The 25,899-nt window shown below is 54.4% G+C and overlaps 1 protein-coding gene across 1 annotated transcript in view; it reads left to right on the forward strand.

Moving 5' to 3' along the window:
* LOC133361567 (triple functional domain protein-like) overlaps window positions 1-25,899 on the forward strand; it is a 77,400-nt gene that overhangs the window by 14,138 nt on the left and 37,363 nt on the right. The window contains 27 exon segments of the mRNA XM_061580494.1: window positions 66-197; window positions 1,333-1,563; window positions 2,274-2,396; window positions 2,935-3,126; window positions 3,777-3,952; window positions 6,425-6,587; window positions 7,056-7,251; window positions 7,653-7,819; window positions 8,524-8,643; window positions 11,541-11,759; window positions 12,293-12,442; window positions 12,932-13,046; window positions 13,245-13,360; window positions 14,230-14,352; window positions 14,535-14,717; window positions 15,299-15,486; window positions 16,506-16,572; window positions 16,986-17,095; window positions 17,434-17,503; window positions 17,602-17,691; window positions 17,988-18,080; window positions 18,565-18,676; window positions 19,282-19,481; window positions 21,173-21,274; window positions 22,049-22,185; window positions 22,747-22,849; window positions 23,257-23,506. Coding sequence (XP_061436478.1) covers window positions 66-197; window positions 1,333-1,563; window positions 2,274-2,396; window positions 2,935-3,126; window positions 3,777-3,952; window positions 6,425-6,587; window positions 7,056-7,251; window positions 7,653-7,819; window positions 8,524-8,643; window positions 11,541-11,759; window positions 12,293-12,442; window positions 12,932-13,046; window positions 13,245-13,360; window positions 14,230-14,352; window positions 14,535-14,717; window positions 15,299-15,486; window positions 16,506-16,572; window positions 16,986-17,095; window positions 17,434-17,503; window positions 17,602-17,691; window positions 17,988-18,080; window positions 18,565-18,676; window positions 19,282-19,481; window positions 21,173-21,274; window positions 22,049-22,185; window positions 22,747-22,849; window positions 23,257-23,506 — 3,928 coding nt within the window.

Raw genomic sequence — 25,899 nt, forward strand, 5'->3', positions numbered from 1 at the left:
GATAGTGTTGATGTAGCTGCTTTAAAGGGCTGCGACTCACATGGCTGCTTTGCGTGCGTGTGCAGTTCCAGGCGAACGTGGACGGCTGGTGCAAGGCGTGCGGCGAGGGAGCTCTCCCCAGCGACATCCACTCGCTAGAAGCTGCAATCTTGCGCCACCAGGGCCTCTCCGATGAGATCGGCCAGGCCTACGCGGAGGTACGGCCAAGGGCCTGTTAGTCGACGGCCTAGGAAACAGGTGACCGTTCTCAGACTCGATTGCCGGTTCCGAAAGTCAGGACCCGGTAACCGATTCCAGTGGAATGTTACTAACGGGGAGCGCGGTTCCTCAGTTAAAAGGTAAAGGTGCAACCCTGCAATTGCTTGTTGCAGCTGGTGGAAGGGCCTCCACTAGAGGGAGCTCCGTAGGGTATTTGGTCTACTCTTCCACGCTTTGAAGAGGTAATCGTACCCACAATTTATCCCACCACACGCGACTTGCCGATAATAGACTGACCGTGGAGTTTCGAGAAACTTGCACCATTGTTTCAACTGCCACGCCTGGGGATGGAATCGACCCGGTGACCTCTGGATTACAAGTCCAGTGTGCTGACCACCCTGGCAGCTCACTTCGTTTCTCAGTTAAAACGGTAAACACATTACATTTATTGCTTGATACATTTCTATACGTGCGGCAAACCGGTAGTAACCGGTTTGTTAAAGAGTGTTTGCTCATGCGTTTACGGATGATGTCAAAAAAACTATTTAAACATCTCCAGTGCGGACGTCACTCACACCCACGTGCCGCAACGAAGACGACGCAGGCCGTGTGTGCACGGTCACGCACGGACAGCAGCGCACAGATGCCCGAGCCGAGCGGCCACCTGGGCAAACGTTCACGGGTTTGGGCACAACCGCAGAGGTGTTGAGACCTTGGATCCTGTGTATACAGGTGTGGGTGTGATGAGCGGCAGCGCAGTGGTTAGCACACCGTGCTACGAAACCAGAGACCAAGGTTAGATTTAATTCCTGCTCACGGCAATATCGGTGACAAATATTTGAACCTCTCCTGGGTCTCGAGCATAGTGGCCACCCACTTTGCGTGTGTAGTTATTTGTCCAGGTGTGTTCTCGTGCGTCGTAATGTAGAGGTTTGCACACTGCGCTATGAGCCGAGCGACCTGAGTTAAATTCCTGCTTATGGCCAACACCAGTGACGTTTATCTGAATCAGTCCTGAGCCTGCCCTAGGTCGACTCATCCTCGTAAGCAGTGTCAGCCTTCACATGTGCTTGCTAATAGCACTTGCCAGGAGAGTCTGTCCAGGCTATAGGGGAAATCCTTGTATTTGTGCAGGTGAGCAGGGAGGGTAAATCTCTGCTGGAGAAGCTGCAGCGACCCTTGAGTCCCGGCAGTGCCGAGTCGCTCACGGCCTCTGCAAACTACTCGGGCGCCGTGCAGCTCATCCTCGACTGCGTGCACGAGGCGCTGCACAAGCACCGGCAGCTTGAAGCCCTCTGCACGCTACGCAAGCTGCGCCTGCACCAGCGGCTGCAGCTTCTCGTCTTCAAGCAGGACGTCAGACAGGTGCCCACCATGCGTGATGATGCCCGTGCATGGCCCCGGGGCAAACCAAAGGCGAGGCCGTGAGCCCGCGGTGGCTTGTGAGCTTGGTATTGGAGATGGAACAGAAGGGAAAGGCAAGGTGGAGGTGGGGGCTGATCATGCCTTCACAGCTGCATGGGCCTCTGGGGAAATATACGCAGCAGCTGAATTTCTGAATCATCTCGTCGCACCTATTCACACCTTATTACATCTCATTAAAGCCCTGTTGCTCCTTGATACAATGCACTAGATTTCCAGAGTCTGTGCGCAGTTTGGAAGGGTGCCCAGCGGACTCCTGGTGGTAAATGCCACGACTGTGATAATGTTAGGTGTGGCAAGGTGCATTGTGGTGCAGTATTGTGTGTGTGTGTGCGTGCTGCGTGCGCTATGGAGCAGTAGTGCAGTTGTGAGGGGACTGCGCTACGAACCCGGGAACCCGAGTTCAATTCCCACTCGTGACAAATATTTTGCACTTGGTCCTTGGCCTCATCTGCGTCGACTCAGCATTTAAATGAATAACTGGTATGGTGTGAAAATATCAACACTGGGGAGACAAAGGCGACCGGGTATGGTTGTTGTCACCCACCCCCTTGTGTGCCGTCCCGGCCTTTATAAGTGCTCACGAACAACACTTGCCCTAAGAGTCTGTTAAAGGCTATATGGGGGATCATCTGTCTGTGCGTACGTCGTAGGTGCTGGAGTGGATTGACACGCACGGGGAGACGTTCCTCAGCAAGCACACTGGGGTGGGCAAGTCGCTGCACCGGGCTCGCGCGCTGCAGAAACGCCACGCCGACTTCGAGCAGGTCGCACAGGTCCGTGGACCACGCGCAGGGCGCGTACGAATGATGCTTAGATGGACTCTGTTTATAGCCAGGTCACAGACCAGCGAGACAAAGCTCTCCTTTACAAGGGACACTGGAAACTGAGTGAGTGTATGGTACAACTCTATTTGTTCACGGCCGTTGAAACAATGGTGCAAGATTATTAAATCCCTTGCCCGATCAACAGGTCGCGTGCGGTGGGGTAAAGTGTGAGTGCTCCCACCTCTTCCAAGATGCCTTGCCAGTGTGGAAGAGTAGGCAAAAGCACCCTCTAGAGGGGTTCTTCATAAGTGGAGGCCCTTGCGGCAGCAGTGGCATGAGCAATTCATTTCAGAGCTGCACCTGTACCTGGAGAACGAGCTGCCTATTTGAAAGCTCGGCAACGATCAAGTCCAGAGCTTCTGCAAAGCAAGGAAATTCCTAAATGGCCCAGAGCATACTCCCTCCATCACTTAACATAGCAGGAGGAGACACAATGCTGATGGTCTGGGTCTTGCCTGCAACCTCATTACCCCGTGACCCTGCGCAGAACACATACGTGAACGCGGAGAAGCTGCTGGAGGCGGCGGAGGCACTGGCACAGAGCGGGGAGTGCGACCCCGAGGAGGTCTACTGCGCGGCGCACGCCCTGGAGGAGCGTGTGCAGGACTTTGTGCGCCGCGTGGGCCAGCGCAAGCTGCTGCTCGACATGTCCGTGTCCTTCCACAACCGCGTCAGCGAGGTGCGGCACAGGGACACCGCCGCGGCGCCACGCGTTGAGAAAAGCGCATAGCGCGACCTTCGCTTGTGCGCGACTCAGCCTCCAACGAGGACTGGTGTAGTGTGTAAAATCATCTACTGGGGAGACAAAGGTGGTTGGGAGGGTTTCTGGCCACCCACCCCCTCATATACCGAGCCGGTTTGCATAGGTGCTCGCTAACGGCACTTGCTCCAACAGTCTGTTAAGGCTATACGAGGAATCTTTGTACCCACGTACACATGAAAGTGCACCTAGTATGGCATAAGCGCCGTGGTAACGTTGCCGCCACTTAGCGGAAAATTGCGGTTGTTGTTGCACGTGGGGAGCGGTAGTGCAGCGGTTAAAGCACTGCACTACGAACCCCGCAGTCCGAGTTGGATTCCCTCTCATGTCCATCGTCAGTGATGGATATCTGAACTGGTCCTGGGCCTCCTCTATGTCGACTCAGCCTTGAATGTGTGTCTGTGGGGTTGTGTGTAAACATCAGCGTTGGGGAGACGAGGAGGCCTAGCTTGGTGCTGGCCACCCACTCTCTCGTGCGCTGTTCCAACCTTCACAGGTGCTCACTATCAGTGCTTGCCCCAACAACCTGTTCAGGCTACACGGGGGGGTTCCTTGTTCTTTGCGTGCAGCTGTGGGGCTGGCTGGAGGAGGTGCAGCACGACGACGCCCTGGAGGAGGCCGGCGAGAGCGGCGACGCGGAGGCCGTGCAGGAATTGCTCTCTGATTGGCGGCGGCGGCAGCACAGCACCCTGGAGGCGATCGCCAGCGTGGCACGCGAAGGGGACGATCTCATACAGCAGCTGCGGTCTGTGCTCAATTACTCACACACACACATCATGATACACACACACATCATGATACACACATGATACACACACACGACACACGCACACATCATGACACACACACGTCATAATACATACACACACATAAAAATTCACACACAAAACAAAGACGCCCCATATAGCCTTTAACAGACTGTTGGGGCAAGTGCTGTTAGCGAGCACCTATGGAGGCTGGCACGGCACACGAGGGGGCGGGTGGCCAGCACCATGCCCGGTGGCTTTTCTCTCCCTAGTGGCGATGTTTACACATCACACCAGGTACTCATTTGAGGCCGAGTCGACCTCGGGAAGGCCCAGGACCGATTCGGATAATCGTCACTGGTGTTGGCGATGAGCGGGAATAAATCTCGGGTAGCCAGATTCGTAGCATAGCATGCTAACCGCTACACTACTGCTCCCCACACGCCCACTTGTACACACACACGCCGCACGTGTGCACACAAACACGCGGAGCCGCACGCGTTCACTTACGCTGCGTTGGAGCCCCGCAATTCCATTACGTAACCATCTGACACTCGGTACAAGGAACGCATTAAATTCCACTCTGATTAAATCAATGTTGCCTGTAGTTTATAGAGGACCTTTGTATGGCCTGTCTGGTGCAGTCAGTGGAGCGGTATTTCTTCGCGTTAACACTGCCGCACCGCCGGAGGATGCCCTGCGGGAATCCGGGCCGTGTCGTCTCTAATCGGAGCGACGCGTAACGCCGCTCGCACTGGGGCAGGGTTTGAGCCGCGTGTTTATGGCTCCGCTCGATCTCGTCCCGTAGCCAGGGGCACCGCGGGCACGCTCCGTAGCATGGAATGCACTTCCTGTGTCACGGTGCCATTCGGTCATTTTGTTTTATTTGTATGTATGTTGAAATTCTTTTGCACCGTGGCCAACGGTGCTCATTGGAGGTGAAGGACAACAAACTAGACACAAAAAGCAGTTAGAAACAAATGAGTTTTCAATTAGATTGAAAAGTACATCGGTGTAGTGGCTTCCTAATATCGGAAGGAAGAGCATTCCAGACCATCTCTGTTGAAACAGAGGAAGCCTTGGATTGTGAAACCGGCTTGACTCATCACAGACAATAAACCAGGATAAATAGATTGTTGGTAAGGCTATCAGCCCCATAGGTGAGGTAAGACTAGGTCAGAGGCCTAATAAATTAGGTTAAAGGCCTTATAAGTTGGTCAACATGCCTCGTGAAGCAAAATAATGGCTATATCATATTTGCTCTTTATCATTGGAATCTGCAGGATCTTGGTTTTCACACGCAGACTGTGCTCATTGAACTCATCCCAAAGGACACGGTCCTTGTCACAGCACAGCATCCCCCGGCCGCCGGCTGCTTTGCTGGCCATACCGATGCACGTGTCGTGGTTCCTATTAAAAAAAAAAGATTTCCTGTATAGCCCGACCGCCTTTGTCTCCCCAGTGGCGATATTTACACAACGCACCATAGTACAAGTGTAAAGACAGTGCGGAGCGATAGCGGGACAGTATGGTTCCCCGGGACCATGGTTATTAATGGACGTGCTAGTGATGATTAACGGGACGAGCGATGATAGGGTCACATGAGGGGGAGCACAGGATCCAATGGCGGGAAAGTGTAATTAGGGCAGTGATTGACAGAGCAGGTGCGGCGAGGAGAATTCGGGAATAAGGGCATGGCCGGACCGGGCGAGACTAAGAACCAGCGCGAGCCGGAGCTGTGTGCTGTCGTCGCCTTGGATCGGGTCGTCTCCATCGTCTGCGAGTTGTCTTGAGACTAGAAGCTTTGTTGTCTCTGAGTAGAGTTGTCTCACTACAGTGTACGGAGTCACTCATGGTTACTTGTTGAGTTGTCAGTGGACTTTGTTAATAATAAATATACAGAAGACAGGACGGTGTCTCTGAGAGCTACATTACACAAGTATCCCTCGATTGGAATGGATTTTCCCATTAATTTAATACTAAATACAATGGATGTTTTTCTGACAGTTATTCATACTCTACTGCTAACCTAATAATATACACACAATACGGAAAAAAGAACATAAATATTGAACACTCATTTAATAGAAACTCAACATGTTGCCACCGTGACCCTCACCAGGACAAGCGGATTGAGAAAAGAACAAATGAACGGATTATCGCCAAGAGATCTGCTGCATGTGGGAATGATTGGAGAGGTGATGTGGCGTGGACGGATGACGCAGCTTCCCGGGTAGCTCTTGTTTGATCTTGTGGCGCGTGCCGCCAGACATTTCATTAACGCGCAAATTTTATTTTATTAGCCGACAAGTATCCGGTTCAGATAACCGCTGTTTTTCCCATGAACGGGAATTGAACACGGGTCGCCGAGTTCATAGGGCAGCGCGCTAACCACTACACCGCCACTCCCCACTGAGGATCCCATGTGCACCGATTGACCTGCGTGCGTCTTTGTGCGCTCGTGCGTGTAGGACGGGTGGAGGAGCGCCCCACGCCAGCTCGCTCGCGCACCTGCAGGCCGTGCGGCGGCAGCTGGAGGAGGCCACGGCCTCCATGGAGGACTTCTTTGACGAGCGCGGTGTCCGGCTCCAGCTGCTGTTGCGCTTCCGCTCGTTTGAGCGTGAGGCCACTGAGGTTTGTGTGTGAGTGTGTATGTGTGTGTGTATATGTTGGGGAGCAGTTAGTGTGTTGCGCTATGAAACTGGCGATCCGAGTTCGATTCCCGCTCACGGCCACCAACACCAGTGACGATTTTTTTTAACTGTTCCTGGGCCTCCCCTAGGTCGACTCAGCCTTAAATGAGCACCTGGTGCGATATGTAAACATCGCCACTGGAGAGACAAATGCAGCCGGGCATAATGCTGGCCACCCACCTTCCTCGTGTGCCGTGCCGGCTTTCATAGATGCGCGCTAACAGCATTTGCCCCAACAATCCGTTGGAGGAAGTGCTGTTAAGTGCTGTTCAGGCTATACGGGGGATCTTCGTCTTCGCTTAATTTTGATACTTGGTCTTTATGTTGTTGCTCGGAGTCTTGCCTGGTGAAAGGAAATGAACCTGAAACTCGCGCACCGTGCGGTTCCCGCGCCCTGGCGGCCACGCAGGTCATGTCCTCGCTGTCGGTGTGGCACGAGGAGATCGAGCGCCGCGCCACCGAGTTTTCCACCGAGGACCCCACGGAGGCCGAGCGCCGGCTGCGCTTCCATTCGGACAAGTCACTGGGCCTCAACAACCTGGCGCTGGACCTGCTGGCGCAGGGGCAAGGGCTCATGCAGTGCATGCTGGAGGAGCAGGCCGCAGGTCAGCCGCGTCGGCGCTTCATTGTCTCTGTTGCTGTCTCTGCTGCAGCGTCCGTCCTTCGATCGTTTAAAACCGAGTAAAGTTTTTCCGGTTGGAGGTGTTATTCGGGAAAAATGGTCATGCTGGGTGGAACATGCTTGCCAGGGTGGTGACAACCACATAGACATTAGAGCGGTCTCCACAGCAAGTCCAGCAACCAAAAGGCAGGGATGACCTCGGAGCAAATGGGGGGAGACTGTTAGGGCAGATCTTGGAGGTCGCAGCAGCGGCAGAATCTGTGTGTGCCTGTAACTGAGTGTGTGTGTGTGCATGTCGACTCAGCCTTAAACGAGTACCTGGTGCGGTGTGTGAACATCACCACTGATGTATGCGCATACGTGCGCGTGTATGGTTGTCACCAGGCCTGGAGGTGGTCTGCGAAGGGGACGTGGATATGTGTGTGCGAGTTCAAGAGCTGCTCCAGTGCGTGCAGGAGCGCAGGCTGCAGCTGGAGGGGAGTGCAGACCTGCACCGCCAGCGCCTCGAGCAGTGCCTGCAGCTGTGCCAGCTCCAGGATGAGGTCAAGCAGGTGCTGGCTCTCACCCGACCTCGCACACGCATGCACGCCGCCCCGCACAGCAACAACAACGATAGCCGCCTTTCAGCACGCAGTTGCGGTGACGTCACCACAGTGCTTGTGCCAGGCTAGGTGCATGTTGAGGCCATCACGTGAAGTGTGGATGGCTCGCTGGCAGTGGGTCACAGGACAGACCCAGGTGCTATGGGTTGCCGGGATCAGAGAGCAAATGCAGGTTAGTGACATCAAGTCAGTGGGCTTGGACAGGACATTGTGTCCAAGAGGATGTTTACCGAGGAGCTTGAGCAAAGAGATAATTTCATGCGCAGGCATTGGATGGGTTGTCGCATCATGGGACCATGAGAGGTGGGGGCGGCCTGGGAAGACCTTCATCCAGCAGTGGATTGATCATGGCTGCTGCTGATGACGGTAATGACTGAGTTGACTGGCTGGGAAAGAGAGGCTACCATTCCCCTGTCTCGAGCTGGACCGATAACGCCTGCATCTCTGTGGGATGAAAGAGGCCCAGCGGATGGGTTCCGGCTGCAGTTGCCACGAAGGGTGGACAGTCTTCCCACCAACGCGGACGCACGCATCTGCCCGTGCCTGCGCCCCCTCGACCCAGCGTCCAACCTCCCTCCTCGGTGCTCGTCGGCCCCGTGCTGGTCGCGCCGTGCCCTGTCCGCTGCCCCCTCTCACGCTACGTCTCCCCCCAGGTGTTGAGCTGGATCCGTAATGGGGAGTCGATGCTCAACGCTTCGCTGCTCTCGGCCTGCTCGCTGGAGGAGGCCGAGTCGCTGCAGAGGGAGCACGAGCACTTCCAGGTCGCTATCGAGGTACGCTCGCACGAACACATATAGTCAAGAGTCAAGTCAAATTCCACATTCCTATGGCGTGGGTGGGCTATCCATAGGACAACCACTGTTGACTTCGCCGCAAAATGGTGCTCATGTTTGTGACCCCGGAGGGTTGATGGGCTGAGTCAACCCCTCAACCAGGAGTTGAACTTGTAACCTGATCACGAGCCACTCACTCTACCGCTGAGCCACCTGGTCCCATACAACAACAACAACAACAACCGCCATTCGCCACTAAGTGGCGGTGACGTCACCACGATGCTTGTGCCAGGCCAAGTGCACCTTGAGGCCACGTGAAGTGTCGAAAGCCCGCTGGCAGGAGGTCACGGGGCAGACCCAGGTGCCACTGGTCGACTGACCGAGATGACCGAGATGACTGGCTGATGCACCACCTGTGCCCCCTACTGTGCCAACTTGCTGTGCTTTAGCCACCCGGCGCTCCGCTCGTTGTTGTGAGCGTCGCTCCTCCGCCCTCCGTTGTTGTTGGAGGGCGACTGCCTCCAACTGCCCAGTAGCGTCCTTCACGAGCCTCCTCCACTGAGGCCGATCTTGACACCGCTGGTACCAGTCATCGGCAAGTCCACTCAGCTCCACGTCCTCCTGTACCACATCACTCCATCTCTTCTCCAGCCCGTGCCGCGCCCGTCTAGCCCCCTCGATCCGGCCGAACAAAAGCTGTTTAGGCATGCGGTGGCTGGGCATGCGGGCTACATGACCCAGCCAACGCAGCCTTGCCTGCCGGAGGAGCTCACTGATGGGACCTTGCCCAGATCTTTCAAGGATTTGTGAGCTCCTCACACAATCCAGCCTGGTTAAACCCAGGATGGATCGTAGGCAGGCCAGCCTAAATGTTTCCAACCGGCGAAGATGCTCCACCAGGGGGGTCCACGTCCCATACAGTACACACACACACACACACGTATACACGCACGTGCTCACAAATTCACATACGTGTGCACAAAACACAGACCCCCAATTATTTTATAGCTTTATTGACTGTTGGATACCTATGAAGGTTGGTCCGCCACATTAACGGTGGTGTGGCCAGGACCACGCCAACCCAGCTTTGTTTTCCCAATGGTGATGTTTACACATCACGCCAGGTACTCATATATACAAATACATGCACAACAAAGAAAAAACATCCCCTGTATAGCCTGAACACACTGTTGGGGCAAGTTCTGCTAGCGAGCACCTCGATACACACAGATCACACACATGCACACACAGGTGGTGTAAGGGCTCTTCACCCATGCACAGTTTGCGCGTCCCTTCCCTTCAACCACAAGGTGCGGTTACCTCTGACCTCTCCGCTGACCCTGTGGGCCAGGTTACTGTTGCTCTTGCCACTGCTGCTGCTGCAGTGTTACTGTGCTTGCTGCGCCACTCTCTACTCTGTGCCGTCTGTGCTCCTGCTTTGGCTGCTTCTGGTGCAGGGGGTGTTACTGGGAGCGGTGGTGTCGCGGTGAGCGCGTTGCGCTACGAACCCGACAACCCCACTTCGATTCCCGCTCACGACCAACACCGGTGACGATTATCTGAATCGGTCCTGGGCCTCCCCTAGGTCCACTGAGCCTCAAATGAGTACCTGGTGCGGTGTGTAAGCATCGCTACTGGGAATACAAAGGTGGTCAGGTGTGGTGCTGGCCATCCACCGCCTCGTGTATCGTTCCAGCATTCATAGCCGCTCGCTTACAGCACTTGCCCCAACAGTCTGTTAAAAGCTATATGGGAGATCTTTGTCCTTGTTGCAGGGGGTCTCTGGGAGCCTGGCCTCTCAAGCCTGGGTAGTGCCCCTGCTCAGCTCTAATTCAGTCTCTCAGCATTTATCCAGACAAGCCCAAGGGGAATGGATAGGCTTCTGAGAGTTGCATTTTTCACTTTACACGTTCTAGAAATTATCGCTTTGTTTTTAGTTTAAAATGACCTGAATGCACTCGTGATGATGACAGTCTCACCGACACCGCTCTGTGCAGCCCCCCCGTGCTTTCAGGTGGCTGACAGGGCCCTGGGCTGGGCAGGAGAACAGTCCCCCAGACCGTCACGCAGGCTCTTGTGCTGACCTGCCATGACCATGCCGGCCGTGTGGTCGTGCCCCAGAGGCATGAGCCAGTGTCACTTTGAGGAGTTGCGGCCGAGGCTGCCCCTCGTAGGAGCCGTCGGAGCGCTCCCCGAAGCGCGATGTTCCCTCGGCTCTGTGGCGCAAGGCACAGCTGCCCCCGACCTTCATCCAAACCTGAATTGCTTCGGTTCTTGGCCGCGTTCGTATCGTGCAGTTGCCCCGGGTTTTCCTACGCCGATAACCAGCAAACGTGCGGTGAACAATGCCGCCCGGACGCGCCGCTGCCGGCGACTCGTCTGCGGAGCCACCAGTCTAATGAGCCGGCATGGCCACGAAGCTGGGAGCGTAAAAACTCTCGCGATGCCCCATCGAGCTGGGCGGCCGGCCGGCCTCGCGGTGACCTGCGCGTGTCCCGCGCCGGGCCTGTACTGCACGGGGGACCTTGCCCTCGAACAGCTCTCCTAATGGAGCCGTGTGTCCTGCCCCCGTGTCCCCTTCTCACTCCCACCTCATCCTCCTCGTTTCCTGCCTGCTCCTCGTGCCCATCTCCTCCTTCTTGCACCGGCCGTTGCTCGGGGGCCTTGTTTTACTTTTATTGTTTGGCGCTTGGTTTTGAAATGCACTTCCACACCCGTGCACGAACACATCCCCACCGCCCCTTCCCTCCGGAGCCTCCGTCGCTCTGCCGTTTTGGTTTTGCCTGTGAACATCAACCCTCACCTTCACCACCACCGCCGCCGCCACCACAATCCCGACCTCCCTGCACATCCCACCTGCCCCCCCCTTCCCCACCCGCACGTGGCCCATCACCCAGTCGCTGTTTCCCGACCGCTCCCTGCAGCAGACGCACCAGAGCGCGCTGCGCGTGCAGCAGCGGGCCGCCGCCCTGCTCGGCTCGGGCCACTACGCCACGGACGCCGTGCGCTCGTGCGCGGAGATGGTCGCCCAGCACTGGCAGCGGCTGCTGCTGAGGGTGGAGGACCGCCTCAAGCTCGTCACGGCCTCGGTCGCTTTCTACAAGACCTCGCAGCAGGTGAGCGTGCACGCTCACACCGTCCTGCTTGAACACGATTCACCGCAATCCCTCCCTTGATCACCACTCTTCTATCAATTTTAGATTTGAAGCTTTCGTGACTGCAAGAATTCATACTCTTAGGTTTTTTCGGTAAAGCCACGTAGGTAAAACATAAAAATAAATAATAATAAAAATAGAAATAATAATTATTTAATTTCTATTAGTATTTTTTTATTTATTTTTTACCTACGTGACTTTACTGAAAAAACCTAAGAGTATTCTTCTATCACTTCTACTACCACGGTTACTCTGCCTGTGAACTTGACTCATCTATTCCTCCCTCCATGTTGAGGATTCGGTTCTACCACACTGACCGTTTCGTCCCGTCCACACTGTGTTCAACCACCACACTGCAGGTCACTAGACTGGTCTTGTTAAAACAACAAAACGAGCAATGCGAGGAGGTGGCCCGGCTGTAAAGGCTGTACACAGCCCAAAGTTGAGCGTCAGCTCGGCCCTGCGTAGGTCAACCGCGGTGTTTGTCTCGCCAGGTGTGCTCCGTGCTGGACAGCCTGGAGCAGGAGTACAAGCGCGAGGAGGACTGGTGCGGGGGCTCGGACAAACTGGGCCCTGGCGCCGAGAACGATCACGTGGAGCCCATCATTCACAAGCACCTGGAGCAGAAGGAGGCCTTCCTCAAGGTAGCAGAGGTTTGGGTGGAGGCTGTTATTGTGGAGGCTGTGTTTGTGAAAGCTGCTATGATGTGGGGATTGTAACGGTGGAGTCCGAGAGGATGACAGTTGTGATGGTGCAGTCGATGGCTGTTGGGGGTTGTGATGGTGGAGTCGATGGCTGTTGGGGGTTGTGATGGTGGAGTCGAGAGGGGGTGGGGGTTGTGATGGTGGAGTCGAGGGGGGGTGGGGGTTGTGATGGTGGAGTCGAGGGGGGGGGTTGTGATGGTGGAGTCGAGGGGGGGTGGGGGTTGTGATGGTGGAGTCGAGGGGGGGTGGGGGTTGTGATGGTGGAGTCGAGGGGGGGTGGGGGTTGTGATGGTGGAGTCGAGGGGGGGTGTGGGTTGTGATGGTGGAGTCGAGGGGGGGTGGGGGTTGTGATGGTGGAGTCGAGGGGGGGTGGGGGTTGTGATGGTGGAGTCGAGGGGGGTGGGGGTAACAACCCTCTGGCCCTGGCAGGCCTGCACGCTCGCGCGGCGCAACGCCGAGGTCTTCCTCAAGTGCATCCACAGGAACAGCGTGACGCAGCCCGGCTTCCTCAGCCCCGCCCGCGGCCCTGAGCAGCAGGTCAAAGGTCAGCACTCTGTACGGGTTGCCTCTGAACCCCGCCGCGTGAACCCGGTGTTTTGTATTTGTTGCCACGAGGTGGCGCCGTCGGCGTTCTTTGCGCTCATCCCAAATTTCCCCCGCACCTTTTGCGTGTGCTGCAGCACGTGCGCCCTGCCCTCAAAGATGTGCGTGCCGCGCGTGGGGGTTTGTGGGCCGTGTTTAGTGATCCTGGGGGAGCTGCTGCAGAGAGAGAACCGCGTCCTGCATCACTGGACGGTCCGAAAGCGCCGCCTGGAGCAGTGTCAGCAGTACGTGCTGTTCGAGCGCAGCGCCAAGCAGGTGCGACCGCGCACGCAGAGCTGGAGACGTACACAGACGTTACACGCCGCTAGGTGGCAGTACAACAACACATTCTAAATGTCCATCTTTGAGTGTTTTTTCTTTGTGTGTGGCATTGGCCAAACATCTCAACACAGCAACCTCCTGAAGAAGCGCTGAGACTCCCTGAGGCTTTTCTGGATAAATAGAAGGAAACACACGGACACTGGAATTGCACGTAGACGGCCAGCCAACAGCACACAAGAGAGTAGAGCGTATCGCCCGGTCCCTGTGCGTGTGTCTGTGCGTGTGTGCTTGGGGAGACAAAGGCGGCCGGGCGCGATTCTGTCCACACCAACCTCTCGTGCATACTGATGGCGAACAGCACTGTTCAGGGCCACACGGGGGATCTTTGTGTTTGTATCTGGGTCGATTTATTGCCATGGCTTACACCAGTGGCAAGTGATATGTGAACTGGTGTGTAGTATAGTGGGGTGTACTGTGGTATTAAGAGAGCTGTGTACTGTAGAGTGTGGTGGAGCGTAGTGGTTATTATATTATTTCTTGTGAGGAGCTGTAGTGTAGCGGTGAGCGTGCTCCGCCACGAACATGGCGACCCGAGTTCGATTCCCGCTCACGGCCAACAACAGAGCTGGTCGTGGACCTCCCCTAGGTCGACTCAACCTCAAATGAGTACCTAATGCAGTGTGTAAACATCGCCATGAAAGAGACGGCCGAGCGTGGTATTGACCACCCACCCCCTTGTGTGCTGTGCCGACCTTTTTAGGTGCTCGCTAACAGTACTTGCCCCAACAGTCTGTGAAGGCTATACGGGGGATATTTGCCTTCATATGGGTGTGCGTGTGTGTGTGTGTGTGTGAACCCCGCAGGTGCTGAGCTGGATCCACGACACGGGGGAGTTCTACCTCTCCACGCACTCGTGCACTGGGCAGACGCCCGACGAGAGCCGTGCCCTGCTGCAGGAGCACGACAGCTTCTCGTCCTCAGCCAAGGCACACACACACACGCACGCCCACTGGCACACGCGCGCACACTAGCACACGTACAATAGCACACGTGCACTACCACATACACACGCGCGCGCACTCACGCACATCGGCGTGCGCGTGCTCACATTCGTGGGCATATGCACCGTGCGTGCGTGTAAAACTGCTGCTGCTGCTGCTCGGTGCAGGAGGTGCGTGAGAAGGTGGTGCTGCTGGTGCGGCTAGCAGAGTCTTTCCTGGCCAAGGGGCACGCTCACGCCGTCGACTTCCGCCAGTGGGTCACGGCCGTCGACAAACGCTACCGCGACTTCTCCTGCCGCGCCCACAAGCACCGGGCCGCCTTGGAGGCTGCACTGGGCCTCCCGCCACAGGTGTGGCCTCGTCCGTGTGATCCGCAGCATCGGCGGAATACACCACGCTTGCCGCTGCTGCTGGGGATGGCTCGGATGCGTCGTCGCTGGCAATGGCCTAATTTGCATAGCTAAATAAATAGGCAGAAAAGACGCCCCCTGTCCCACATCTGTTCCTCCGCATTTTTAAATTAAAGTATTTTTTGTGAAGTATCAGCCATGCTGACTTCCTATATTCCACAACAATGCTCATGATAATTTAATGTTGTGTATTATATAGTTTTATATTTAAATATGACCCATACATTACAGAGAAGATCCTTGCCTAACAAACATCTTGAAATTTTCCGGTATTGGTTCAAGCAAGCCTGACTGCTCATGAGATACTGTCAACGCTAATGATTATTCTATGTCATCTACGATGATAACTGTCGACGGAGCGATGGTCGGTCGTAACCCAAACCTGCCCGAGCCATCGTCTAGGCGACTAATCACAAACCAAACAACTTGTGAACCTGATACCGATTTCTGCCCTAACCGTTAATCTTAGTCATGTCCGTTTGTTTCTGTCCGTGTGGCCCTCGGGAACTCGCCGCGTATAGAACGATCGCGATCTGCAGCTTGACACAGTCCCATTGGGGTTGGCCGAGTCGGGGGGTAAGCCTGAACCGGCCAATCAGAGCCTGCGGCCAGAGAGCAGCCCAGCATGCCTCACGGGGCCAGAGGTCAAGCTGCGAGACACCAGTCACGAGCTCAACGAGGAGAAGAGGAAATCGGCGAGACGGAAAGAGTTGAGTCCCTCGCCACCTCCGCACAATGCTGCAGGGACCCGGGGTGCTCGGCGTTTAACTGAACAGCCGCCTCTTGGGCCGCGAATGATGCGCAGAGCCCTGGTGGGTGGATGTTGAGTGCGAGTGCAGGCAGGGATGAGCACAGGCCCGAAACGTCAAGCGGCCAGCAACATACTGCATCGTTAAAGTTGTAATAGATACACATTTATTTTTACATTTTCTTCAATTGAGCAAGGTTATAAATAGGTACTGGGAAAGGAGACGGTGGGAGGGAATTCCAAAATGAAAGAATACAAAGGAAACCGAAAGGGAAGTGGTGTAACCTGCATTGTGGTGGATGATTGGATGAGTGTGTAAATGAGTGGGTTGTTGTAACCTGTATTGTGGCGGATGAGTGGATGAGTGTGTAAATGAGTGGGTTGTTGTGACCTGCAGTGTGGTGGATGATTGGATGAGTGTGTAAATGAGTGGGTTGTTGTAACCTGCATTGTGGCGGATGAGTGGATGAGTGTGTAAATGAGTGGGTTGTTGTAACCTGCGTTGTGGTGGATGATTGGATGAGTGTGTAAATGAGTGGGTTGTTGTAACCTGCATTGTGGTGGATGAGTGGATGAGTGTGTAAATGAGTGGGTTGTTGTGACCTGCAGTGTGGTGGATGAGTGCATGAGTGTGTAAATGAGTGGGTTGTTGTAACCTGCATTGTGGCGGTTAAACAGTGTGGATGAGACGAAGCAGTCCGTCTGATAGACCGATTCCTCATCATGAGTGAAGTTCACAGAAACAGTAACCATGGTAGTAGCTATAGAAGAGTGATAAGGAGGAGACTGGCCGTCAGAGAGTGAGTTACTCGAGTGAATCTTGGACATGACAGCAGTGGCTTCCATCAGCACTTTTTCCACCAGACAGGTCCAAGAACTGATTAGAAGGAAGTCAATAATTGGCGCATTATCTGACATGTTGTCTTCACGATCCAATCTGCTGATGCTGATGTGGTGGTGGCTGCCGGCGTTGCCTTCAGGTTCATCATGGCGGAGCTGCTGCAGACGGAGAAGGCCTACGTGCGAGACCTTCACCAGTGCATCGAGGTGTTGCCCACAGCGTCCACCGCACGCGGTTGCCCGTTTCACCTGCGCTTCCCTCGTTCACTATTGGGTGTCCTCACTGTGAAGCTTTCGTGAGCGTTACTCTCGTTTGGAGCGTTCAGCACAGTCTTGAGAGAAACTGCGTTGCATCATGAAAGCAGTGCGTGGTGGTGGTGGTGGTGTTAGTGTGTTCTGAGGTAGCAGTGGTGATAGTGTGTTGTGATGGTGTTGCGAGGTAGTAGTGTGTTGCGAGGTGGTAGTGGTGGTAGTGTGTTGTGAGGTGATAGTGGTAGTGTGGTGTGATGGTGTTTCGAGGTAGTGGTAGTAGTGTGTTGTGAGGTGGCAGTGGTGGCAGCAGTGTGTTGTGATATGGTGGTGGTAGCACTGTGTTGTGATGGCACTGCGTGGTGGTGCAGACGTACCTGTGGGAGATGACGAGCGGCATCGAGGAGATTCCACCGGGAATCGTCAACAAGGAGCAGCTCGTGTTCGGCAACATCCGCGACATCTACGACTTCCACAACAAGTTCGTCCCCCCTCTCCCACACCTCCCTCTGTGTTTGGAGGCCTCTTTACAGCCCTGCAGAGCCAGCGGTGGAAACTCAACATTCCACATGATAAGAACTGCTTCATTAGCACGGTTGGCTACGTACAAAAGAAGTTCAACTTACACACACACATTCCCATTATTCCTTTAGCGAGGGAGAATCTCTCCGTCGGACAACTACTGTTGACCTCCTAAGCAGAGCGGTGCTCCTTTTGTCGAGGGCGCCATGCGTGTGTCTTGTAAAGAAATGGAACGCTGGCAGGCGCGCGTCACGCTGAGGGTGACGGGGTCGTGTCGCTCCCCTCCCCTCCCCGCAGCATTTTCCTGAAAGAGCTGGAGAAGTACGAGCAGCTGCCGGAGGACGTGGGCCACTGCTTCGTCACCTGGGTGAGGCTGCGCTCTCCTCCTCTCTCTTGTCGCCTGCAGCACGCCTGCTTCTCGACACCTTCTCACGCGCCGCTCTCCCTTCCCTCTCTCACGCGCAGGCGGACAGGTTCCAGATGTATGTGGCTTACTGCAAGAACAAGCCCGACTCAAGCCAGCTCATCTTGGAGCACGGGGGCACCTTCTTTGATGTGAGGGTTCCTGTAGTTTGTTGAATTTAGGAAGCGACGGAGCAGAAAGCTCGTTTGCTTCTGCGTGCGTCGGAGCAAAGCTCTAGTCCGCTAATACGAAAGGTTATTACTTTGATTGTTTACCCATGACTGTTTTTCGGGAGGGTATCATAGTTGAAGCCAATAGTTGCTGCGTGTTCAAGTAGTTTTTGGTGTAATTTTTCAAAAATGTTTGCATTTGGTTTGTGACCCTGGCATGCACAAAGGCCTACCTTTTCCAAATGACGTCCCGGTGGCGCTCCCCCCCGTGTGCGCAGGAGATCCAGCAGAAGCACAGTCTTGCAAACTCCATCTCCTCGCAGCTCATCAAGCCCGTGCAGCGCATCACTAAGTACCAGCTGTTGCTGAAGGTGCAGCCCACATGGCCTCACACGCGTGCAGACAAAGACAGGCGACTGTGTCTCCCCAGTGCTGATGTTTTACACACTGAAACAGCTACTAGGAAATACGTTCATATTTCATCACCGATGTTAGCTGTGAGCGCGGAATCGAACTCGGGTTGCTGCGTTCATAGCACCGTGCGCTAACCTCTACACCGACGCTCCCCACACGATTGCTTATTTACGCACGCACACAACAACAGCAGCAGCAGCAGCCACCATTAGCCACGAATCAGCATTGACATCACCCCAGGGCTTGCGCCAGGTAGGTGCACTTTTAAGTTATCACATGAAGAGTGGAAGGCTCGCCGCCATGAGGTGACGGGAAAGACCCCGGTGTTATGCGCTGACTGACTTGAAATTGCTTCCACGCGCAGACGCAGATGCGCGTGCACGTGGAGTGGAGGCACCTCCGTGTTCTCACTGCAGGCGCGTGCGTGCCTGTCCCCACCAGGAGCTACTGACGTGCTGTGAGGAGGGCACGGGCGAGATCAAGGAGGGCCTCGAGGTGATGCTGAGCGTCCCAAAGAAAGCCAATGACGCCATGCATCTCAGCATGCTGGAAGGTAGGCCGCAGAGTCAGTGGACTTTCCCTTTTTATTTTTTAGTCATTTGTCCAAGCCAACTTTTGTTCCAGGACATTTGTTTCTTGTGATATTGTTTATATTTGTGCACAGCTTTCAATCTCTTTTGTTGTTTTTTCACTGATTTCTGTTTTGTTATTTTTGCTCTGATGTCTGCTTGCTTCATGATCATGCTGTATTGTGTGTTATCGCTTTTGTAATTTTGGTGCCTGGATGGGAATGTGTGTGAATGTGTGTTATTGTATCTTTGTGGGGGGAGCGGTGGTGCAGTGGGTTAGCGCACTGCACTACAAACTCGGCGACTCAAGTTCGATTCCTGCTCACGACCAACATTAGTGCCATATATCTGAACCAGTCGTGAGCCTCCCCTAGGTCGACTCTGCCTTAAATGAGTGCCTGGCGCGGTGTGTAAACATCCGCACTGGGGAGACAAAGGCAGGCCAGGCGTGGTTCTGGTCGCACAACCCCCTCGTGTTCTGTGCTGGACTTTCATCGGTGCTCACGAACAGCACTTGCCCCCAGCAGCCTACCGAGGCGACAAGTGGTCTTTGAGTCTAATATCGGTGTGCCTGCTCGTGTGGGCGGAGTGTGCACGGGTCTGGAGGAGAGTGTGGCCGCTCAGGGGGAGCTGCTGCTGCAGGAGACGTTCCAGGTGTGGGACTCGCGTTCTCTGCTGCGCAAGGTCCGGGAGAGGCACCTCTTCCTCTTCGACATGGCCCTGCTCTTCAGCAAGGAGCAGAAGGACTCCTCAGGCAGGAGCAAGTACCTCTACAAGCACAAGATTCCTGTGGGTGACGCACCCCTCTCTGATTCGTGCCGCTTACTTGTATGTATGTATGTTGAACTTGTTTCGCACCGCGTAGCCAACCTTGCTAATTGGAGGGGTCCCTTACCTCCGTGATGTGTGGGCGTCCGTTATCTACAGACATCTGCATCTAATTCCCCCCCCCCCCCCACTCTTAACTCAACACCTCTCATTTTACTCAAGAAAAAAAATGCTCTACGGTCCCACAGGCACAAAAGTTTAACCGTCCCTAGAGATCAAACCCGCACAGGCACACCCTCGCTCAGAGCTGCTTCAGCATGGAACCATCTCCCAGACCCACCAACTCGTGCCGCCAGTCCCAGCTGATTTAATTCTGTGATAAAAACTCGCTCACCACTCAACGTCTGCAACCATCACAGAGCGAGTGCATTCTATACAAACCAGCCATGTGTACCACTTAATTCTGTATTCATTGTATGAATGCAAACTGCATAATTTCTAGATTTAAAATAGCTGTATGCATTTCAACATGTTTTTTAAATATGTGTGAGTGTTTATGTGTGTATGTGTTGAGGTGTAGAACCATGCAGACTCGGAGTTTCTTGGACGGGCTTATGCCGGTTTATTAACACTGTTAATAATCACACTAACTCACACCAGTGCACACTACACTCGGCCCTTCCCTTGGACCTCGGCTCTACTCTTGTCCCTAGCCTCGGCTATTCCCTTGGGCTTTCCCACCCGAGTCGGGACAGGGGTTGAGCCATCACCGCCCGACCGAGCGAGAGCAGCACCCCACTTCTCCCTAGCCGGCTCTCACGGACTTCCTCGAGCATTACCCTCGGCTATCTCGACGGCTCTCCCACTCGTCGAAACCCGGGACGGGGGTTCAGTCAACTCCGTCCGTTCACGAGCGAGAGAGACCTCTCTTAGCCGCTTCACAGCCCGGGCTCCCACAACGACCCCCCTTACATCACGGGGTCCCCCTTAAGTGTACCCCCTTACAATCCCCGTCACATGATGTCATCCCACTATCCCATGACTCCATGAGGCTACTCCACAACATATGTATGAGTGTCAACTCAGCCAGTGGTAAGTGATGTATAAACTGGTGTATAGTGTTGTGGGGTTAACTGTGGTGTTGCGAGGGGTGTACTGTATAGTGTGGTGAAGCATAGTGGTATGTATACCATTCCTTGTGGGGAGCGGTAGTGTAGCGGTTAGCGTGCTGTGTTACGAACACGACGACCCAAGTTCGATTCCTGCTCAAGGGCAACACCAGAGCTGGTCCTGGACCTCCCCTAGGTCGACTCAACCTCAAATGAGTACCTGGTGCGGTGTGTAAATATCACCACAGGGGAGACAAAGGTGGCCGGGCGTGGTGCCTTCTCAGCTGCTCACTAGTAGCACTTGCCCCAACAGTCTGTTAAGGATATCAGGGAACTTTGTGTGTGTGTGTTGAACTTCTTTTGCACCACCATCCTAATCGGAGGTGCGGGGGTGTATGAGTGTATACCTGTGTGTATGTTTGTACAAGTGTCAATTCGTGTTTGCTGTGTGTCAGCCGACACCCTGCACACCCTTGCAAGCGAGGCGTTCCATCTCAAGGGATTATCCGGGTGAATATTGCACTGAATAAAGCGTGCGCGTTTGTGGCTCCTCCTCCCCCCACCCTCCTCCCTTCCTCCATCCTTCTCCTCGCCCCCCCACAGACGTCGGAGTTGGGGGTGTCGGAGCACGTGGAGGGGGACCCCTGTAAGTTCGCGCTGTGGGTCGGCCGCACCCCCACGTCAGACAACCGCCTCGTCATGCGGGTGAGTTCCCTGGCGGCCAAACCGCCGCTTTTGTGGAGTCACGAAAGTGGCGGTGGGGGTGGGTTTGTGACGTTCGTTGTGTGGTGGTTATTTTTGTGTCGTGTAGCAACACTCGCAGCCATTACTCTGTTCAATCAAATCACGTCCAAGTTTTTGCTCAAAATGAGCAGTGCTCATCTCCCGTTTACTGCCCTGGACCAGTGGCTATTCCATATTCCTATGGTGGCAGTGAGCCTATCCATAGGACAAGCACTGTTCACTTCCCCACAAAGTGGTACTCGTTTTATCTATCCCTGAGGAGTGATTGGCTGAGTAAATCCTTCACCAAAATTGCAAGCCACTCTACTGATGGCGGTTGTGTGGTGGTTACGTGAAGGTTATGCGCTGGTGGTGGCGGCTGGGGTTGTAGCCTTCCTCTGTCGTGTGGAAATAGCAACTCGTACGAGGGTAAGGTTGCGACTAAAGCCTCATGGACTTTCAAGATCATCTTTTTTCAGGAGGATCCTGCGAAGTTTTGACAGTAAGGAGCTACGGTTTCTGTGTTTCACTCGATCTTTAACGTCCATTGTGAAGCAGACGGCTCGTCGTATTCTACGGTTATTACACAGGCCGCACTTGTCAACGAGGGCAGCCCTCCAGATTTAAACCACAACCTCTGCAACAAGCAGCGAGCACGACACCGCTGTGCCGTGTCACCGCCGTTGTGCGGTAGATGGGTGGTGGCGGTGGTGGCAGTGGTGTTGTGCGAAGGTAATTGGTTGCGTGCGCGTACAGGCGTCCAATCTGGACACAAAGCAGGAGTGGGTGAAGCGTATCCACGAGGCGATCCAGGAACGCACGTTGCACCTGAAGGGGCCGCTCAAAGAGCCCATCCAGGTGCCACGTACTCCTGGGGCCAAGCACCGCTCCAGGTGAGGCGATGTGCAACGGTTGTATTTAGATTTGAGGTTTACACAGCCTTGGTTAACAGTCACTCGACTCTCTTCGAGTGCAACTGCGCGCGTGACCTGGTTGCAGGGCATTGCGTAAGCCCTCCTTCCACCTGGTCTCCGTTGTCCACAAAGGGAAATGGTGAATTAGGAGTGGGAATGTAACGTGATGGTGAATGTTTACTGGTGAGTACAGATGCTGTGATGCTCACAGATTGCCATTCTGTACCAACCGCTTGCTGGAGGCCGGGCGGGTCGTGCAGCAGCAGCAAACACAGCAACACCAAAAGCAGCAGGATGGACAACAGTAGCCGCAGATTGTACAGTGGCAACAGCAGCAGCTGCGCCAGCTGCACATGCTGCACATGTGGCGCAGGCTGCACTTGCAGCCAAGGCTACACGTGCTGCACAGGCTGTACATGCTGCACGTGCTGCACATGCTGTGCTCACTGAACATGCTGCACCTGCTGCGAGTGCTGTGCCGGGCTCGGTGCTGTGCTCCCTGTGCTCTGTGTGATGCTATTTTCTCTGTGCTGGGTGCAGGGAGGGTGGAGAGGACGCAGACAGCCTCGGAGAGAGCAGCAGCCAGCCAGACACCGCCTCTCTCACGTCCCGCAACTCCCAGCTCACCGTGGACAGCGACCGGGTACTACTGCCTCATCGACAAATCACCGCCGCTTTTACCGGCCAAACACACGCAACACCAACCCACCACTCATCAACCACTCGCCAACCACCTCCACCATCCACATCACTAACCAGTCACCTACACTCACCAACTACTCACCAACCAAATCACTCACCAGCCACCCACACGCAGCATGACACACCACCCCAGACTGCTCCAGTCAACAACCACTCGCACCCTCCAAACCTTTCACAGCACTCACCTACCACCAACACCACACATGAACCAGCTGCACTCACACATGCGTACGTGTGCACACACATTCACGCAAGCCTCGCGAAGCCGGAGCCCTGTCGATTCTGTCCGGTAACTTCACTTGCAGCTGTATTTGACGCACGTCCGTTTACCTGCTGTCCCCCCGCCAGCTGTCGGGTGGCTGCGAGATGACGGTGGCATCGCAGGACTTCTCTGCGGCCAGCTCGGGGGAGCTGAGCCTGCGCAAGGGCCAGGTGGTGGAGGTGCTGGAACGAGGACGCGAACGTGCAGACTGGTGCCTGGTGCGCGCCGGCGAGGGCAGCACGTCATCCGAGGGCCTCGTGCCCTGCGCCGCGCTGAGCCTGCCACCCTCGCGTAGCAGCCTCGACATGGACGGCCTCTCCTCCTCCAGCAAGGGCGGTGGGTTCCCGCCGATAGAAACCATGTTTATCTCAAATGTGTAAATGACGAACTCGCCCATCGCGATGGGCATATTAATGCGGGCTGCAAACGCACAAAAGGTGTGCATTGTTTGCACGCAAAAAAAGTGGCCTTCTCCAGGCCACGTTTTGTGGCCTTATCTAGAACACATTTTCTCATCTTTTTGAGTTTGTAAATGACAAAGTAGGCACGTTCCGTTCTTTTTAGCTGTTGGTTTGGTTAAGGCTGAGTGCTTTTCTACATGCAATGCTGCACACCTTCTTGTTGTCGTGCGGCTGGTGGTCAAGACAGACAACCACATCAGGAGCAGCGGAGTAGTGTATCACTGTGTTATGTCTCCTTCATATTTGTGGATCGGGCATTGCGTCATTATATGTTGTTGTATGGTCTGTTCTGGATGACCACAGTCGTACACCGGAGAGTTTTTAATTTTCCATTGGTGCATCAGGTATCCGCATCTGCCATGGTTCATGCAGATGCGGTTTAGGGTGGACCATGAGCTTTGTAGAATATCAAATCCAGGGATTGTCTGCGTTGGTTCTTTCACAAGGTGTTTGCTTGTGAATTCTTTTGAACTCCAATTATCTCTCAAAGCTTCATTGGGGTTGAATTCACATTGTTGAAGGTTAAGCGCATGGTTATTGAGGTCCTGATGAATGGGAAGGCGACTGTTTTCTTCGATTTGCAGGACTTCCTGGAGTGTTGCAGCATTGTGATGGATGGGTGGGGGAGAGATGTGTGATAGCACGGACAGCCACGGTGTTGGGGTTGACTTGAGGCTTCCAGTGATACATGGCATTGCAGTGTTTAGTTGGACATCAACAAGTCGAGTGTGGATACTTCTGGTCCATACTGGTGCACAGTACTCGGCTACAGAGTACACAAAGGCCATCGTTGATGTCCGTAGCACTTGTGCTGATGCTCCCCAGTTTGTGCTTGCGAGTTTCTGGACCAGGTTGACCCGTGTTTTGGTCTTGGCAGCTACCTTTTTAAGGTGGTCATGGAAGGTTCGCGTATGGTCCAGCTTCACTCCAAGTTAGTTTGAAGTGGGGTCGTGTTGCACAGTGTTGCCGCAGAAGGTCAGTAACTTTTAGAGTGTGCTTGGTGCTCCTATTATCAAGACGTAATGCAGTGACTGTTATTTTGTGGGGACTTTGCTTTGCTTCAGCCTCCCATTTCCAAAAATATTCCCCCATGGTGTTTGGTTCAGAGTAGATTCCATGTCATTTAAAGTGGGTGCTTGGCTTGCCAGGGCAAGGTAATCCGCATTAACAAATGTATGTGACCCGGTTGGTGGCAATTTCTCTCATAGAGACATTGAAGAGCATTGGCGCGGGTACCGAATCTTGTGGTAATCCACAGTTGAGGAACCGGAGTGAGCTGGTTTTGTCACCTACATAGACACGCAGTCGCCTATTGCTCAGCATTTTCCATATTAGGCATATTGTTTGAGGCAAGGAATGGTCCTTGCGAGCTTCAACATCAAGCCCTTGATCCAGACTGTGCCATAGGCCGATGACAAGTCCACAAAGACTGCACCAGTCTTGGATTTCTTCTTAAATCCGACCTTATTGTGCATCACCAAAACTTGGTCACAGGAGCTACGTCCAGGCCGGAATCCCGCTTGGTCTTCAGGGATCACTGACTCGACAAGGGGGATAATTCTCCAGAGGATGATGAATTCCACGAGTTTCTAGGTCGTGCACAGGAGTGATATCGGCCTATAGCTTCCCGCGTCATTGGTTGGCTTGCCCGGTTTGGGTTTTGCAATGACCATTGCCTCCTGCCATGCTATTGAGATGCATCTGGTTTTCATGGTTTTGGTGTACAGGTTTGCTAGCCATCAGGTGTCCCTGAGGACTGAAGTGATAGAGGAATTCTGGGGGGATACAATCTCTGCCAGCAGCCTTACCTTTCTTAATTTCAGCCAGACCCTTCCCTCACTTCCTCTGCTGATGGCAGTGGGGTCTTGTGAAGAAATTGAGGCCAATGTCTGGTGTAATTTGCGATAGATCTCTCGCTTGATGTTCATATCGAGCGGTCCTTTTGTGTTCTTCACTAGTTTGGAGGCTATAGAGTTAGGCAGGACTCTTGCGGTCCGGTATTCTGTTGGGTTAGCAGTACCCAGATGTCGTAGTAGGGCCCAGGCACGGCGGCTGGAGTTTGTGAAGTCCAGGGCCTTCAACGCACTCAATCCACCGCTGACGTCTGGCTGAGTCTAAAGACTCTAACAACCTGTGGGCTGCCCGACTGGTTGTACTGTCGGAGCAGGTCCTGAGTCTCTTTTGTCTAGCAGGTAGTGGATTTTTTCCGGAAGCCTCGGGGAATGCTCTTCTTAGCAGCTGCAGTAAGGAGGCCAACAAAACGGTGAT

This window comes from Lethenteron reissneri, unplaced genomic scaffold (genome assembly GCF_015708825.2).
Source record: "Lethenteron reissneri isolate LAM-NWPU_2019-01 unplaced genomic scaffold, ASM1570882v1 scaffold_1143, whole genome shotgun sequence".
Lineage (NCBI taxonomy): Eukaryota > Metazoa > Chordata > Hyperoartia > Petromyzontiformes > Petromyzontidae > Lethenteron > Lethenteron reissneri.